The sequence below is a fragment of the Aspergillus pseudotamarii genome (genome assembly GCF_009193445.1).
Source record: "Aspergillus pseudotamarii strain CBS 117625 unplaced genomic scaffold BDV38scaffold_145, whole genome shotgun sequence".
In the NCBI taxonomy this organism is placed as follows: Eukaryota; Fungi; Ascomycota; class Eurotiomycetes; order Eurotiales; family Aspergillaceae; genus Aspergillus; species Aspergillus pseudotamarii.
Window position 1 is genome coordinate 13,244 of NW_022475159.1, and position 14,907 is coordinate 28,150.

At 49.8% G+C, this 14,907-nt stretch overlaps 7 protein-coding genes across 7 annotated transcripts; 2 read left to right on the forward strand and 5 right to left on the reverse strand.

Annotated features, from left to right (window-relative positions):
* Positions 1-490: 490 nt before the first annotated feature.
* Positions 491-5,021, reverse strand: sec31 (putative protein transport protein (SEC31)). The gene is made up of 7 exons (XM_032063340.1): positions 4,576-5,021; positions 4,396-4,512; positions 4,229-4,337; positions 3,938-4,168; positions 3,794-3,880; positions 988-3,733; positions 491-939 (listed from the first exon to the last, which is right to left on the reverse strand). Exons 1-7 carry the CDS (start codon positions 4,782-4,784, stop codon positions 572-574), a joined length of 3,867 nt encoding a protein of 1,288 aa, XP_031906869.1. The 5' UTR covers positions 4,785-5,021; the 3' UTR covers positions 491-571.
* A 237-nt stretch (positions 5,022-5,258) lies between these two features.
* Positions 5,259-5,775, forward strand: BDV38DRAFT_276489 (RNA-binding protein; the record flags this gene model as incomplete). Its single annotated transcript, XM_032058226.1, has 2 exons — positions 5,259-5,588; positions 5,635-5,775. The coding sequence occupies 2 exons, from the start codon at positions 5,259-5,261 to the stop codon at positions 5,773-5,775; spliced, it is 471 nt and encodes a 156-aa protein (XP_031906870.1).
* A 69-nt stretch (positions 5,776-5,844) lies between these two features.
* Positions 5,845-6,668, reverse strand: BDV38DRAFT_43452 (uncharacterized protein). The gene is made up of 5 exons (XM_032063339.1): positions 6,536-6,668; positions 6,448-6,463; positions 6,299-6,361; positions 6,223-6,235; positions 5,845-6,113 (listed from the first exon to the last, which is right to left on the reverse strand). The coding sequence occupies exons 1-5, from the start codon at positions 6,593-6,595 to the stop codon at positions 6,014-6,016; spliced, it is 252 nt and encodes an 83-aa protein (XP_031906871.1). The 5' UTR covers positions 6,596-6,668; the 3' UTR covers positions 5,845-6,013.
* A 145-nt stretch (positions 6,669-6,813) lies between these two features.
* On the forward strand, positions 6,814-7,808 carry BDV38DRAFT_266231 (cytochrome c oxidase subunit VIb). Its single transcript, XM_032056433.1, has 5 exons — positions 6,814-6,991; positions 7,118-7,122; positions 7,248-7,358; positions 7,447-7,510; positions 7,575-7,808. The coding sequence occupies exons 1-5, from the start codon at positions 6,925-6,927 to the stop codon at positions 7,607-7,609; spliced, it is 282 nt and encodes a 93-aa protein (XP_031906872.1). The 5' UTR covers positions 6,814-6,924; the 3' UTR covers positions 7,610-7,808.
* On the reverse strand, positions 7,788-9,691 carry BDV38DRAFT_266234 (putative mitochondrial dicarboxylate carrier). Its single transcript, XM_032056434.1, has 4 exons — positions 9,494-9,691; positions 9,459-9,461; positions 9,208-9,308; positions 7,788-9,116 (listed from the first exon to the last, which is right to left on the reverse strand). The coding sequence occupies exons 1-4, from the start codon at positions 9,627-9,629 to the stop codon at positions 8,412-8,414; spliced, it is 945 nt and encodes a 314-aa protein (XP_031906873.1). The 5' UTR covers positions 9,630-9,691; the 3' UTR covers positions 7,788-8,411.
* A 999-nt stretch (positions 9,692-10,690) lies between these two features.
* Positions 10,691-12,465, reverse strand: BDV38DRAFT_266237 (DNA-directed RNA polymerase II core subunit RPB3). Its single transcript, XM_032056435.1, has 3 exons — positions 12,122-12,465; positions 11,471-12,039; positions 10,691-11,402 (listed from the first exon to the last, which is right to left on the reverse strand). The coding sequence occupies exons 1-3, from the start codon at positions 12,173-12,175 to the stop codon at positions 11,009-11,011; spliced, it is 1,017 nt and encodes a 338-aa protein (XP_031906874.1). The 5' UTR covers positions 12,176-12,465; the 3' UTR covers positions 10,691-11,008.
* Positions 12,466-13,107: 642 nt separating this feature from the next.
* On the reverse strand, positions 13,108-14,245 carry BDV38DRAFT_266240 (NUDIX hydrolase). Its single transcript, XM_032056436.1, has one exon. The coding sequence runs from the start codon at positions 13,806-13,808 to the stop codon at positions 13,296-13,298; it is 513 nt and encodes a 170-aa protein (XP_031906875.1). The 5' UTR covers positions 13,809-14,245; the 3' UTR covers positions 13,108-13,295.
* Between the last annotated feature and the right edge of the window lie 662 nt (positions 14,246-14,907).

The window sequence follows — 14,907 nt, forward strand, 5'->3', positions numbered from 1 at the left end:
AAGTCTCATTGTTTCTACAAATGGTCGCCTGCGACGATCTAAATCATGAGGTCTTCCGTCAAAGAAGCTATGTGTTTTTGTTCTTCATATAAATATATATAAGGCCTCATGATCACTCAAACAAATAGGCTTGGTGTGCTACCGAACTATTAGACACACAGCCTGAATTGTTCCACGTTCTCAGTATTATTTCATTCTTATGCATTGCTACTGACACACTCTAGCTTCTGAAGAGGGCTTGGGGGCTTATCCACTCTTCACAGCTGGTATGCGAGTGGTTTAGACGCTGTAAAAACTGGATCTAACGTCGAAAATGCGGATCTGGTTTGAAATCTACTGCTGATATTTCGTAAACAATGAACATAGTAATAACATTTAGACAAGAAGAACAATTTCTAGACCAATACATGAGAACGTCACACTACTGGCCTTGAAAGATCACCAACCACTACACGAAGCACCGACCCTTCTTCTCCTACGCACAACTCATAAAACTTTCTTCATGCACTCTTTCACTGTTTACAAGCTGTGGCCCTTTATGGGGTAGCCTTGCTCATGCTGATGAGACGTTTCACACCAACCTATTCATTTGATTAGAACGACTCGAGCAAATGACACGACAATTTATTTGATAACTTACCATCCACTGACCGCATTCATCAGTCCTGTTTGTCAGGATATCCACGTGGATAGCACGTGCTGCCTCGTAATCACGCGCCTGAATGGCACGTGCCAAGTCTGCCATGTCAGAAACGGTGTTCGGCTTGAGCAGATCTCCATTGTTCAGGTGGTCGAACAGAAGGTTCAACCGCCGATCAGCATCTTCAACTTGTTGCTTGAACGATGTAGGCGCACGGCCTTTGATGCGCTGCATATCCGCCGAAAGGATCTCATAGATAGGCATTGCGTCTTCAGGGATATGGGAGCGATCACCAGGTGCTAGACAAGTTAGATGGGTGAAGTAAGGCAATTCGGAGAGTAACTTACGATACTTGGGAGTCGTAGGAGCTGGAGTCACTTTCTGTTGTGAAGAAGCTGTCCCGGGCCTAGAGACTGTGGCTGGAGGCGGTCCCTGCTGCATTGGTGGAGGGGGATGCGATGGTGGTGTGCTGGGAGCATACTGGCTCGCCGCCGGAGGCTGGGGGGCATATGGTGAGGCACCTGCCTGCGGAGGTGGGGGAACCGGGCCCCGCGCCTGGAGCTGTGGGTTTGCCGCTTGAGCTGCTGGGCTCGGAGCGTACCGGTTAGTTGGGGGAGGCATAGACGGCGGAGCGTTGTAAGGAGACGGGCCACGTGGGATTGGCGCCGGTACCCCCATGTTGCCGGGGGTTAGCTGAGGAGGAGATTGTGGCAAGGATGCATAAGGGTTTGAAGGCGGGGTAGGTCCTGGGGGGATAGTAGATGGTGGAGAAGTCACCCGGGGAGGTGGAGCAGTGCCCTTTGGTGGAGGGGGAACTGAGGGTGTCCGCTGAGTAGGTGGAGCCCCGGGTGGAGGAGGCCCTTGAGAGATTGACGGGGACTGATTCGGGAATGGCGAGGTGATAGGTGCAGAAGCTCCGGCGGGAGTTCCTCTCCGGGGTGTCGGAGCCTTCGCGAAGCCTTCGGGAAGATCGTTCCAAGCAGGGAGGTTGGTAGCTGTAGTGTACGTGGTAACAGTTGCGGGGGATTGATTCGACGCGCGTGGTGGAGGAGGCACCGAGCCACCTAGGGGTTTAGCACCATAAGACGGTGCTGGCGTGGGCTGGTATCCTGTGGGAGCATAGCCGCCTCCAGAACCCGGCGCATATGGGTTCGTTGGCTGTGGCGGGGCAGCAGCACCAGGCGGGGCGTAAGGGTTCGAAGCAGGCGCTGGAGGTGCGTACGCATTGGAAGCAGCAGCCGGGGGGGCGTACGGGTTGGTAGCAGGCGCTGGAGGTGCGTACGGATTGGAAGCAGCAACCGAGGGAGCGTACGGGGTTGGAGCTGCGGCTGGCGCAACAGGAGAGAATGTTCGTTGAGGCTGGTAAGCGTTGGTAGTTGGGAGAGGCTTGTTCAGTGGCGTTCCACGACCAGTAGTCGTTTGCTGCGTCTTCTGAGTAGTCGGCTGCCTCGTCGCCAGCTTGATACGATTTCTTGCAACCTCGGCCTCGGGGTGTTTCTCCGGAACAAGGTCCAAATACTTCTGGGCCACTTGTAGTCTTCCATGAGTAGCAACCACATCAGCATACTCAATATACTTGTCGTACAAGCTGCTGAGCTTCCAGTCAGACTCCTTGGTACGCTCCGTATCCTGGAACTTGGTGACCTGGCGGAAGATTGTCACCTTCTCGATCAGCCCCTGCAAAGCACGAACATGGATCGAGAAAGAGGTGTCATTTGCGGCTGTTTCAAGGGCCTTCTGCTCATTCTCGCGAAGCTCCTCGACCCAAATCGCAACAACCTTCTCCAGCTTAGAGCCAGCCAAGAAGCAGAACGAAGCATCTTTGCGAAGGCTCTTGTCGTCCGAGGCCCGAATTTGTTCCTCTAGCCTGTCACCGAGAGCGTCACAAAGATCAGCAAATTCCTTTTCTTCGGCAAAGGTGCACAGCGCTGCCATGACTTCCTTCCAGTTAGACAGGTCTGCGTTGTACACAACATCCCAGAGATTCTTGCCAACAATGGATGCTAGCAGACGAACATAGTTGGGACTCTCTGTCTGCTTGGAGAAATAGTGCTCCTGCGCCTTTGCGATGCACTTCTGACCTCCGCAGATAGCAATCATAAAAGCATCGGACAAGCGATCTTCTTTGAGAGCGACATCCAGTGCCTTTTCAAAGTCGCCAAGGAGCAATGCTCTCGTGATTCCCTTGTCTGCTTCCGCCTCGGAGCCATTAAAGATGTGGAATGGGTTGTTAGTCTTGGCTCCCTTCGACGCAGCCAGGTCCGACAAGAAGTTGTCTGCTTCAGGGCTCGCATCAAACATTGATTGCAGGCGTTTGTGCTTCTTCGCGCCCGGCCCGCGGGTTTCTTTAGGCGACTCTCCGTTAGTTTCCTCCTTACCCAAGCCAAGGTTAGCCAGCTTCTCAGCAGCCTCATCAGCAGATTGGTCCTGGAACCCAAGATATTCGGCAAGTCCCTTACGGGGATTCTCAGAGATCAAAGCCTCGATGACCTTCCAGTCAGCTTTCTCTTCCTCGGTGGTAGCGTTTGCGGCTCTGGTTTCGCAAATGCTTCGAAGATCGCCCTCCTTGAGAGCATTCTCAAAGGTCTCAGTAGACTGACCAACAGCCTCATCTACTTCAAACGGGGTAATCTTGATCTTGGAGGCACGTTGGCCCTTCTCCACCAAGTTGACAGAAACCACCCTGCCTCCAAAACCAAAAGTGGCACCACAGGGTCTCTCAAGCCACTTAGGGGCCTTGGGCAACGAGAAGCTTGAGACCTGCGGCTGGGTCTGTGCCTTTGCAAAGAAATCCTCCCCATCAAGTGCTTGGTTCTGGTCTGCGATGGCTTGAGCACTTTCAGTGCTGGTGTTCTGAATAGTCTGGACCGCGATCTTGCCGTCGAACGAAGCTGTGGCGAAGAAGTTAGGGTTGTGAGGGTTCCAACGAGTCTGGAAGGTCCAGTTTGTGACGACAGGGAATTCGCCATAGGCGTGACCAGTTTGTGGGTTCCAGCAGAGCGTGCGATTGTCCTTTCCAGAAGAGAGAAGCAGATCGGGATCGTGGCTACACCATGAAAGCGATAAGACGCCAGATTCGTGTCCTTTGAGGACCTATGGAACGTCAGTGATATCTGTGTCCCTATGTGCTAACGCCAAGATGCCCAAGCTTACCCTTTCTGGAGCATGGGAATTGCGGAGATCCCAAACATAGATCATGGGGTCCGACTCCAATGGCGTCGCCGTAACGAGCTTCGTAGGCTATATCGTGTAAGCAGCCACATTAGTTTTCAGGATGATTGGACATAAGCATCTTACCTTCTCAGGATCCCAAGCAACGGCGCTCACAGCTTTACGGCCCATATTGTTGAGAGTCAAACTCTCCTTCTTCGTCTTGACATCCCAAACAGTGACAAATCCTGCGCTGCTACCGGTAACTAAGATATGTGCAACCTTCTTATTCCAATCCAAACACTCAATATCGTCAGCACGGGCAGCGGTACCGAGTCGGTATGGGTTTGCGACATTGTTCAGATCGGAGATGTAGAGCTATTTCAAGCCATCAGCAATGTATTCCTGCAGGTTCTTAATCCTGAATTGGTCAAGTACCTCTCCTTTTGCGCCACCGGTGGCCAACAAATTAGAATGTCTAGGGTTGAACTGGAGGGCCTTGATGGCGCCTGAGTGTTTGGAGGTCCTCGAGATCACGGCGTCGTCACTTTCCGGTAATCAGCCAATGGAACAATGTATGAATGACGCTTTCCTTGGGAACACACCTCGATCCATTGATCAGCTTATCAGCGTCCCACAAGTCCAGCGACCCGTTTTCCAAAGCACCAGCTATTACTCCCCGTGTGTTGTCCTCGGATGGGGTCCACGCTAAGTCATTGAAACTATATAAGCAGCCGTTAGTATATCACACTTGCTTCATGAATCGAAAACGAGGTGATACTTACCCGGAGTCGGTATCAAACTTCGCAATGGGCTGCAACTCTTCGCCGGTGCTCTGGCGGTCCAGGCCCAGGTCCCACAGCTCGAGACATGTTTCATTGGAGAAGTCAATGTCGACTGCGCCGGCCCGAGTACCGGTAGCAATTAATGGCGATGCTGCACCGGGAGACCAGGCAAATGTGGCCGTCCGGGGAATCTCCCTCAGACGAACCATGTTGAAAGGAAAGGAGCGGAAGGAACGAGAGGTACTATAGATTAGGAGATAACCAGACTAAGGAACGGTCTGGCAGCAACTATCATAAAACGGGGGAATCGACAAATTATTAGAACTAAAAGACGAAAGAGATATTTCCAAACGTAACCTCCCCTCCCTAACGAGACCAGAGGGGTGTATGAAAGTTGCCAAGTAGCAGCGGGATGCGATCGAGACGTCAACTGCACAGTTCCCAATCAACCAAGTGTCCTCCTGGAGGCACCGGGGCGATTGGCGCCTAACCTGTTCGGGCTCTCGCCAAAACACCCGCGGAGGCACGTGATATCAGGTTGCTTGGTCCAGAAAGTCTGGGCAAGGTATCATCCGTGGAGAGCTTCGAAAGAGCGTGATATTTGTGACCGGGGCAGAGCCCTCTTACCATTAGCTACAACTCTATGGTGCGATAAGACTACATAGTTTCCGACCAGACACACCATGAGCGAAGCGGCGCGCTTGAAATGTACCGTCTATGTTGGGGGTCTCGACCAGGCGGTTACTGTGCAGACGCTGGCCGAGGCATTCGTTCCCTTCGGCGAAGTTGTTGATATCACGCTCCCGAAGCCTGACGTTCCCAATTCGAATGAGCTCCATCGCGGGTTTGGCTATGTGGAATTTGATGTACCTGAAGATGCAAAAGAAGCGATCGACAACATGGATGGAAGCGAGCTCTATGGGCGTACGATCAAGGTTGCTGCTGCAAAGCCACAGAAGGACAGCAATGAAGGCCTAGGAAGCAAGACGGCGATCTGGGAACAGGTGCGCAAGGTGATTCAACTTCGTTACGGGCAGATTTCTAACTACGCATGTGCAGGAGGGCTACTTGGCCAAATACGCAGTCGACGAAGAGGATAAGTTGGCGGCAGAGCAGGCTCAAGCAGCAGCCAACGATCATTCTCACGACCCCATGCAAGGATTGGAAGAGCTGGACGTCGCTGGTCCGAAGCCCGAATAAGCTCTAGAGACTCTGAGGCCATGAAACAGGAAGCCGTGCGACAGTAATATTGCAATATTACTCCATCAGAACCCTCCGTTCAAGCCGTACTATATACACGCGCTCCAACCGAGTTTTTTTTTTTTTTAAGAAAAAGTTTCAATTTCTCCAGCGACATCAAATTTCCCGTGAATAATACAGACCGCCGACAAAAATCACACCAAGGATCGCCATTGCAATTGAAATATGGTAATACACTTTAGTGCTCACGGCTCTCAGGGCTGTTGCGGCTAAGACGAAGAGTCTTGTCGGTCATGAGCTTCCTGCCGCTGGAGTAGATAGCAGCTCCAACAGCGACGCTAGAAGAAATTGCGTCAGCATGAGCGCAGGTTTAGTCTGGGGAGGTAGTAGCTGGGGGGATTGATCGTGTAATATAGAGTTCAAAGAATCTCGAAACAGTCAACATACCCAAGGACGATACCTAATGGCAGAACGGTTAGACAAATAGTGGTTCCATGGGGAATGCCTTAGATCCATGACATACCGAGAGGAATCAACTCCGGGGGGACCCTCTTGAGGGTGCGCAGACGCTGGGAGATAGTGTGAGCTGTAGCTTTCAGTTAGTCCAATTCCATCCCTAAGCAACTCCTCCTGCAATCAAAAATCAATTGCAGGTCGTTAGGATTCCCATACCGCTGTTGGGCTCCTTCTATAGCGATCGTTAGCACACAGGACTCGAGGCCGTTTTTTCCCGGAACGAAGAACACCAAATGGGACTTACAGGAGTAGGGAAAGCAAAAGGCCGAGAGGCCTGCATCCGCAAGACACGAGTGGGGAACATGGTGAGGGTGCACGCTGAGGTGGGAGCAGAGATGGTGGAGGGATGAAGATCAGATGTGGTGACGGAAGCTCACGACGTTTGAAGGGGAGGTTTGAGTAGTACTGCCTTAGGCTGGATTCGGGTGTTTAGGAAATCTTGCCGCATGAGTGGCTCGCTAGACCGCCCGCGGTCACTCCCGGATTCACTGCTTCACGGGATCATTCCACCACTCCACTGGCGCAAACCTCACCCCATCTTCCTTCTCCAACTCCCCTCTCACCCACGCCCAACCCACCCCATATATCCCTTTTAAACTCATCTAGAGACCTTTCTGTCTCCTCACAGTCAAAATGGGTGCTATTCCTGAGGCCGATCCCGATGAGCCCATGGAGACCAAGCCCTTCAAGTTCGTCACAGGTGAGCTTAATCGCAGCCAATCTCGAGGTTTAGAGCCTCAAATCGGAGTCAATTGCTAACTTGAGTGCAGCTGGTACGTGATAATTAGGTCTATTACCGATTGGGTCGCTCGCAATGCCACCGCAGTCGAGGTTTTCATATCGGGTGGAGTCCATACGTGGTGCTGACAACTTCTGATGTAACAGGCTATGATGCTCGCTTCCCCCAGATGAACCAGTATGTAAACCTTAATGATCTACGCCCCAATTCCTCTAAGGCAATTGCTAATTCCCCTCTTCACTCCAGGACCAAGCACTGCTGGCAAAACTACGTCGACTACTACAAGTGTGTCACCGCCAAAGGCGAGGATTTCCGTCCATGCCGTCAGGTATGTCACTTTTCTCCGTATCCCCGACCTGGAATCAAAAGAAATCCAAACCTGCATGTAAAGATAGACGGGCTTACCATTGATCCAGTTCTACCACGCTTTCCGCTCCCTGTGCCCCAAGGCCTGGACTGACCGCTGGGACACCCAACGCGGTATGTAAATTTCTTTCCCAAATGGTTAAAGCTGCCCCATCAGCGACTAATCTCACTTCGACAGAGGCTGGCAACTTCCCCGTTCGCCTGGACCACTAGACGAGTAACAAGTCATTGTTGATTGATTTTTCAAGCATTTTTTGTGTCAACATGTACTCTACCTGATCAAAGCGGGAATACAAATTCGTCCCTTGGGTTGGCTCGGGAGAAATATATATATATATTCGCCGTAGTTGAAGATCCATTGTGTTCCTATTCTGGTCTATCTATTATTCTTCGCATATGTAGAAAGGCTTCACTATCCGCCTTATGGTGCCTGCAATTAGCGCCTCTCGTTTCAACCAATATTAGTAGAGATATCGGTAAGCGGAATATGCAAGAACGACTGAGTTAATAGTCCCAACTGTCAACCCAGTAGAGTTTAGTCTTCTATCTGATATCCAAATGAACAAACCATTCTATCTATTCCAACTCATAATATAGCCAGTATATGGCCAACCAAAACCAGTGCTGCAACCGCGAAGTCAATTCCGGCACTGAGACAGTCTATGGTAGATAAACAATTGCTGAAGCAAGGTCCGATACCCGGTATATTTCAACCAGGTTCTCCCAATGCAAGGGTATCTCGGTGCAGCCAACGGACAGCACTCGCAGAAATCGAGGAGCCAAAAGGAACAGCCAAATCACACAGGGGCGTGAGGGAAAAAAAAAAAGAAAAAGAAAGAAAGAAAGAAAGAAAGAAGAGGTATGTACACCACATAAAACTAACTTTTTTACCCACCCAATGCTTTCGCCAAAGAAACATCATATACAAAGATAATCGAGAAGGAAAAACTGATTTACCGCAAGACCGAGCAAATCAGAAACATGTGAAAAGTGATCGAGGAAGGAAAAGGTCGATCTATGCTGTATGCTTCTCTTCCGAGACGCCCTTCAGCAGACGATAGAGTTTCTTGTGCTCTTCCAGGAAGATGAATGTAGCGATGGTATGGGGGCCCAGGCGGATGAAACTGGGAACCCAGCCGCGGAAGGCCCAGGCGAAGCCTTCCTTGCGGGTGATATCTCGTAAGAGACCCACGATGCTGTGGCCGCGGCTCTCAGCTGGGGAAGCGCTCATCACACGGGTCTTGATCACGTCCACGGGGCTGCAAACGGTTGTCGCAACGAAACCGGCCAAGAAGGACGCGGTGAAATGAGTGCCCAGGTTATCGGACATGCCGAACCTGTCGATGCAAAGACGCTTGAAGGTGTCGTAGGAAGCCAATTGAGAGGCGGTCATCAATACGGCACGTGTCGAATTGGGCCAAACGCCACGGAACAGACTTGCGGGTCCTTCATGGCGGGTCATCTGGACCAGTCCGTGGAAGGCATGTCTGTAGTTACGGCGTTGCTCTACGGGGAGAGCTGCGTCGGACTGCATGCGCACATTCATAACGTCGGCCGGATTTCCTGCGATACCACCAAGGAAACCGGATGTACAGGCCATCCCGACCAGGGCGAGAGTGCTGGCGGGTGCATCGGGCGATGTGAAGCGCGATTTCAACTCTTCATATATACCGAAGCGAGTGGTGGAATACGTTATCTGTCGCAAGAGCGCGGCCGAAAGCTACATGGTTGTTACACTGTGAGCAAGAGGGCTCTCTCTCTCTCTCTCTCTTTCTTCAGTTTCCCCTAGGACCCACACGGATTAAACGTACCCCTCTGTATAAACCCAAAATTCCGTCAGACTTAATCACATGGCCGAAAGTGCCCAACATAGTGGTGGGCGCTCCAGGCCCACGTGTTTGCAAGCGAACCTATTTTTTCCACACGCCATCGATTAGCGTCACGGTGACGCGAGAGAAAAAGGGACATGGGCAAAACGCATAGCACAGCCGATAAGGTCTAGGGATAATTTACCTTCACTATTGAATTAATGTTAATTAGGTCAGGTTCCACAGAAAATAATTCAGAAAAGAAAATGGCCATATATTGAGAACTTACCAAGATCCAAAGGGTGCGTGACGGCCGCCGCAAAACATGATGCAGAGCCACCAAACCAGAAAGGATAATGCACTTTTTTCACGGGAACAGCAGCCCGGGTAGGCTGCGACACCTCCAGCTTTGCGCTGCTTGCCATCCTGTAGGGCGAGATGCGAACAATCCAGCGAGGGGAAGGGAGCGGAGAGTGTAAGCGATTTCAAAGGTAGGAAACTAGTAGTTTGTCCAAGTACCTAAATGTCTTAGACTAGTTTCGTACCTCACGGGAATTTCAAAAATGCGTCGGAGACTTGATCTATCTCCGAGCCCGCAGCGGTCTTCGGCAGCATAACCGGTGCTGGGGGCACTCAGCCAATCATGTACTCGGTTTTGGTCGGGCAAACGGTAACCCTCGGTAATACAGTGGAAGGAGACAGGGATATCCGCGGGCTCATTCTTCGCGAAGAAGGCGTCTTGGAACGTTTGTTGACGGCAACGTGGTCGGCCCTTGAATTACTGCCGATGAGCTTCATTCCAAGGCTTTATGTAGGATGACATCACTTCTACTGTATTAGTTGACAACAGTGTATAGTGTCTGCTGTAGTAGGGCGATTGCAAGGATGTACTACTTTAGATCACATTGCCAGCCAGAAGCAGGTTAGTAAGGCCATGTGGTGTTCTGGAGAACATGTGGAGTCAAAGAAGCATCTCGAATACTTCGAATAAATCTAAATTGAGCTCTGTTTTGGCGACAAAGCCTCACCATCAGCATCAAAACCTGTCCGGCAACATAGATACTAGTAGTAGTTCATGCTGAGAGTACATACTTCACGGCCTTTGTGCTTCAAGTTTACCAGAAATGCGTTCAACTACCGCCTCCTCTTCCAATGTCCTAAAAGAGCATAGTATTGGTAAGTTTCATCTTCTCAATTACCTCACCCAAGCCAGGGATCTCCATTTGATCACATGAATATGTATCGAAGTATAAGATACTCCGTACATATAGACATATTATTTGCTAGTAGATATAGCTTTGGGAAGAGGGCATTTGGGAGAGCTAATCTCCTTCCCTGTCTCTTTTGGCTTGTGAACATAACGTAGGCTAGATAGTCATAATCAAAACATGTCAATCGGAACAAGTTCGGAGAAGACTAAGGCTACGTGTAAGCACAGCTGTAGAAAAGGTACCGGACAATTTCTAGCCTCAAGCTCCATGGCTGCGATTTGAACCATTTCATTCATTTTGAGTTTCTATATTGTAATTTAGTATGACATGTCCATATAAGCCCTTGGAATACAAAGCCAATATAACATTGACCAACTCGACGAAAAGCTGCCATCGACTCGTATAAGCAAGGTAAAATCCCATTCGCGCCGCTGTTCCCTAACCTAAAACTCCGTCCAGATGCTTTGAAATAGCAATTATTGAATATGAAGGCGTGCTTTTCCTTTTAATTCCTGTTTTCCCAGTTTCACTTCTGTGCCCCTACCATCGATGGCTTGGGTACACGTGAACATCCTAATGGAAAGAGAAATCAATTAAAAACTATACCCACCACCGCCATATGGAGTTGCACCGTACGGGGTTGCTGCGCTTGCTCCCCAAGCACTTGCACCGCCGTTAGCATAAGCAGTGAAGCCTCCATCAATACCCTCTGGAGGCTCATATGCATCTGGACTGCGTACACCCATCATATCTTCATCCTCACCACCCATAACATCATTGCGGTCGCCGTCACCAGTGCCAGACAGTGCCGAAATAACTGACGCAAGCTTGCGTTGTAAGACGGTGATTCCTTGTTGAATGATCATATCTGGTTCAAGGACGCCGACGCTCTCGACATCGATATAAAAGTTGTTGGGTTGCGCATCGTAATCGAAGGGTTGGTCCGGGGGAGCGGCGTGTTCCCATGCAGCATTGTGAGAGACGGGCCTACTTCTGTCAGTACTGGGAAACCCTCTCCCAGACCCTTTGGTGAATAAAAGGGCGATGCGGCCTACCATTCTTTAATAGGATCTTCTTCGTACCAGTAATCCACATGTTTGAGGTTATTGTGCGGGTCATATTCGAAACCAACAGCTGCGGTGGGCATCCACTTGGCGTGTTCTTTGGCAATGCCCTTCTTGGCGATACATGTCATTTTAAGCTCTTGCCCACGTCGCAATTTACAGATCAGAGGTCCATTGCCTTCTGGATCAGTGATAACCGGGTTCCCGACCCATTCATTCGCCCGCTCGCCACTAACCACCAAGTCCCGCGCATACACGCGCATAATGTCATCACCGGTGCAGCGCGCATGTAAAGTAAGCGTCACGCTGCACCGCGCGCAGTGGTCCTCACACTCGCAGTCGCGAGTGTACTCAACGTCCTGGTCACAGTTCTTGGAATTAAGAGGGATGAGACCCAGTCGGTGGGCAAGAAACTCGTCCGGAAGCACAGAGGTGTTCTTCTCGACCTCAACTAGATCGATAGCAATAGTAGGAACTTCAGCAAGCATGGTTCGGCGGAGAGAATTGGCGAAGGCGAGATCGACTGAGCTGAGTTTGAAATCGACTCGGTAGGGTTCGGCCTACTGTTTTGTTAATCCCTGAGGACTCGTTTTGGCGCTTCTCTCCATAATTTGACTTAGTGTTCAAGAGTTTTGACCATACCTCTCGCACTGTAACCTGGGGCCCTGTAGGCTCGATATCCATTTCATAGTCCATGTTAGCGACGAAGCAGCGGTGCGAGCTGACAAATCCGAGTCGGAAACGGTGGCTTTAAATAATTTGTCTATTACGCAATTCAAGCTCCAAAGGAAAGCGGTTATATCAAATGACGACTTTGTCGGTCAAAGATGAAAGGAAAGTGAGACGGAGCTGGGTTTGAAGAAGAGCGCAAGTCGCGAGCGTTGAGTTCGGCTCCAAACTGAAGTTCCGCGCTTTCCCTATTTAGGTATCTATCAGATTTACTACCTAGAATCGACGATCTCATTCGCTCTTTAAAGTACCGGTCGAACAGATGACGCAGATAATGAATGATTCGAACAAGGTTATATTATCTAGTGTCTATGTCTATTACTTCGCCTGTTCGATACCTATATGCTAGCTGATACGAATGATATTACTCATGTGTCTACGTGGTCAATAAGAATAGCTTTGCTGGTTAATCTCGCAACCATCTGAGTCGTTTGGAGAATAGTCTTTTTTTGTGGGGTTTTCTTCTCTTCTTGACTCCTATTTCTGGATGAAAAAAAAAGGCCAGATCATCAACAAAGGCACAAGCAGACCCATGTCACCAGTAGGCCGGTTGCCCTAACCGCATAGGCGGTTTCCCCCAAAAAAGGCTGTAAGTAGATGGCTAAACCAAGTCAGAGTCAAAAGCAAAATTTGGTATCCAGATAACCAAATATCCTCTCCACGAGTAGGATTCAATAGAATGATGATGTTCAAGCAACACCAGTTGCAACTTTTTGTCCGTCCACTCCAGCGCTATCCACTGCGCTTCTAACTCTCTATTCGACGGATCGTCATGATATCTATAGTGGTGAGTGTATGAATCTGATGCCATGCGCATACCCTCCAGGGTCGCCAAGTGGTATGTCAAGCAAGGCACGTAATGACAACTCGAACTCCAGAATAGCACCGCCAACCATTACAAAAAAGGATGTTCAGACAAGAGAAGGCAAGCAAGAAGGTAAACCGATGTGGGAAATATTTTGTCAGGGAGAAAGGAAAGAATCACGTCAAGTCGTAACGGGAAGACCAAGAGATCGAAGATGATCTTCCAGAGGTTCCTCGCCTATTCAGATCCGGGAACGGAAAGTCAGGCAAGGTAAGGCAGTCGCTACCGCTTCATGGAACTGCGATTCAATGCCTCTAAGAGCTCTGGACGGCTCGCAAGAGCAGCTGCGGCTTGCGCATAGGAGACCCATTGACGCTTTCGTTTATGCATTTCTGGCCATTGCGCTTCTTCACGGTCAACGGTGACCTCAAAGAATTGGTAAGATGCCTTTGGTGCGTGCGACGTCAGTAGAGTAGACGGGCGCATGTCAGGGATCATTCCCAAATCTCTAAGCACTGTGCAGATTATGCCTCCCTCTTCCCAGGCCTCTCTGCAAGCGGCTTGTTGGGCAGTTTCTTCATCCGTTTCCCATCCACCTTTGGGAAGCACCCAGCCACCTCGACCCGCAGATTGAATCATAAGTACCTGTGATTTATCGGTTGACAAGGGAACCACACCGGCCACGAGACGTTCGCCTTTCGATCCATACCCTATCGTTGATATACACGTTAGCAATGGTATGCGCGACATAGGCAACGATAGCAAGGAGGGAATAAAATTCAAGGTGACGCGCATGGTTCTAACGGGGTATGGAGAGGGGCACGATTAGGTCCACGTGCTCCAGGGACAAGCACTCACGTTGGTTTTTCCGTCCTGTCCGGGACTCCATTGACCGAGTTTGGTCCACCATCTTGATCAAGAGACAGAGAATGAGTCAAACAATAAGAACCCTCTACGCCACCTGGGCTAGATAGGCTATAGATAGAGGAATTGGATGAACCTGTGATGTGCAGCGCGAGCTGCAGTCCACGCGACAAGGAACCAAAAGAGTGTAGGGTTTGCGGAAGATCAAAGAAAGGTTGTCAATGACACAATGACGAGGCGAAGTATATGGGATTAGAAGTTCGGAGATGAACTTTTTAAACTTCAAACGTCGGGTATTCTGAGCCAGACAAAAGAACTAGAGCTGGTGAATGAAAGCTGGTTCAGGACCCGTCGACCCTATTTTTTTTCTACCTCCGGAACTTGGAAAGTGAGGCGGTCGAAAAAAAAAAAAAAAAGTAGGGGAAATTTTTTGGAGGGGAAGGATTGGAAAAAAAGCTTCAGGAACTAGGTATCCCCGTTCACTCCCGCAGCGGACGGGAACCTCGAAGGTGATGTGAAGGTACAAGAAGACATGGTAATCAGGAGGGCAGCATAGAAATAAGAGAAAAGGATAGAGGGACAGGAAATGGGAGGAACGGAGGGGGAGGCGAGAGAACGGGGAATCAGAGACAGCTTAGGTTGGGAGTATAATGGGCGGCGCGGTCCGGCAGGACGAGTCGCTCTCTCTCTCGCCCGGAGCGGACTTTGCTGGGCGGTACTTACGGGTACGTACGGTACCATGATTCGGCCTCAATGGGTAACAGATTGGTCCGCATTTGTGTGCGGTGGGCATGCTTGGTATTACCGAGACAATACTAACCTCCGGTATGCCTCCCCTTAATCCCGTCTCCAGTTATCTTGATTGTATTATTATAATTTATTTTGAGTCTTATTCTGGAAATTCCACCCCCAGTCTTCTTTTTAATTATTATTATTATGTTCTTTTCTTTTCCTTTAATTTAGTAAACTTCTAGTTCTTACTCCCTTTTTTTTCCTTTTTTCTTTTCTTTTCTTTTTTTTTTTTTTTTTT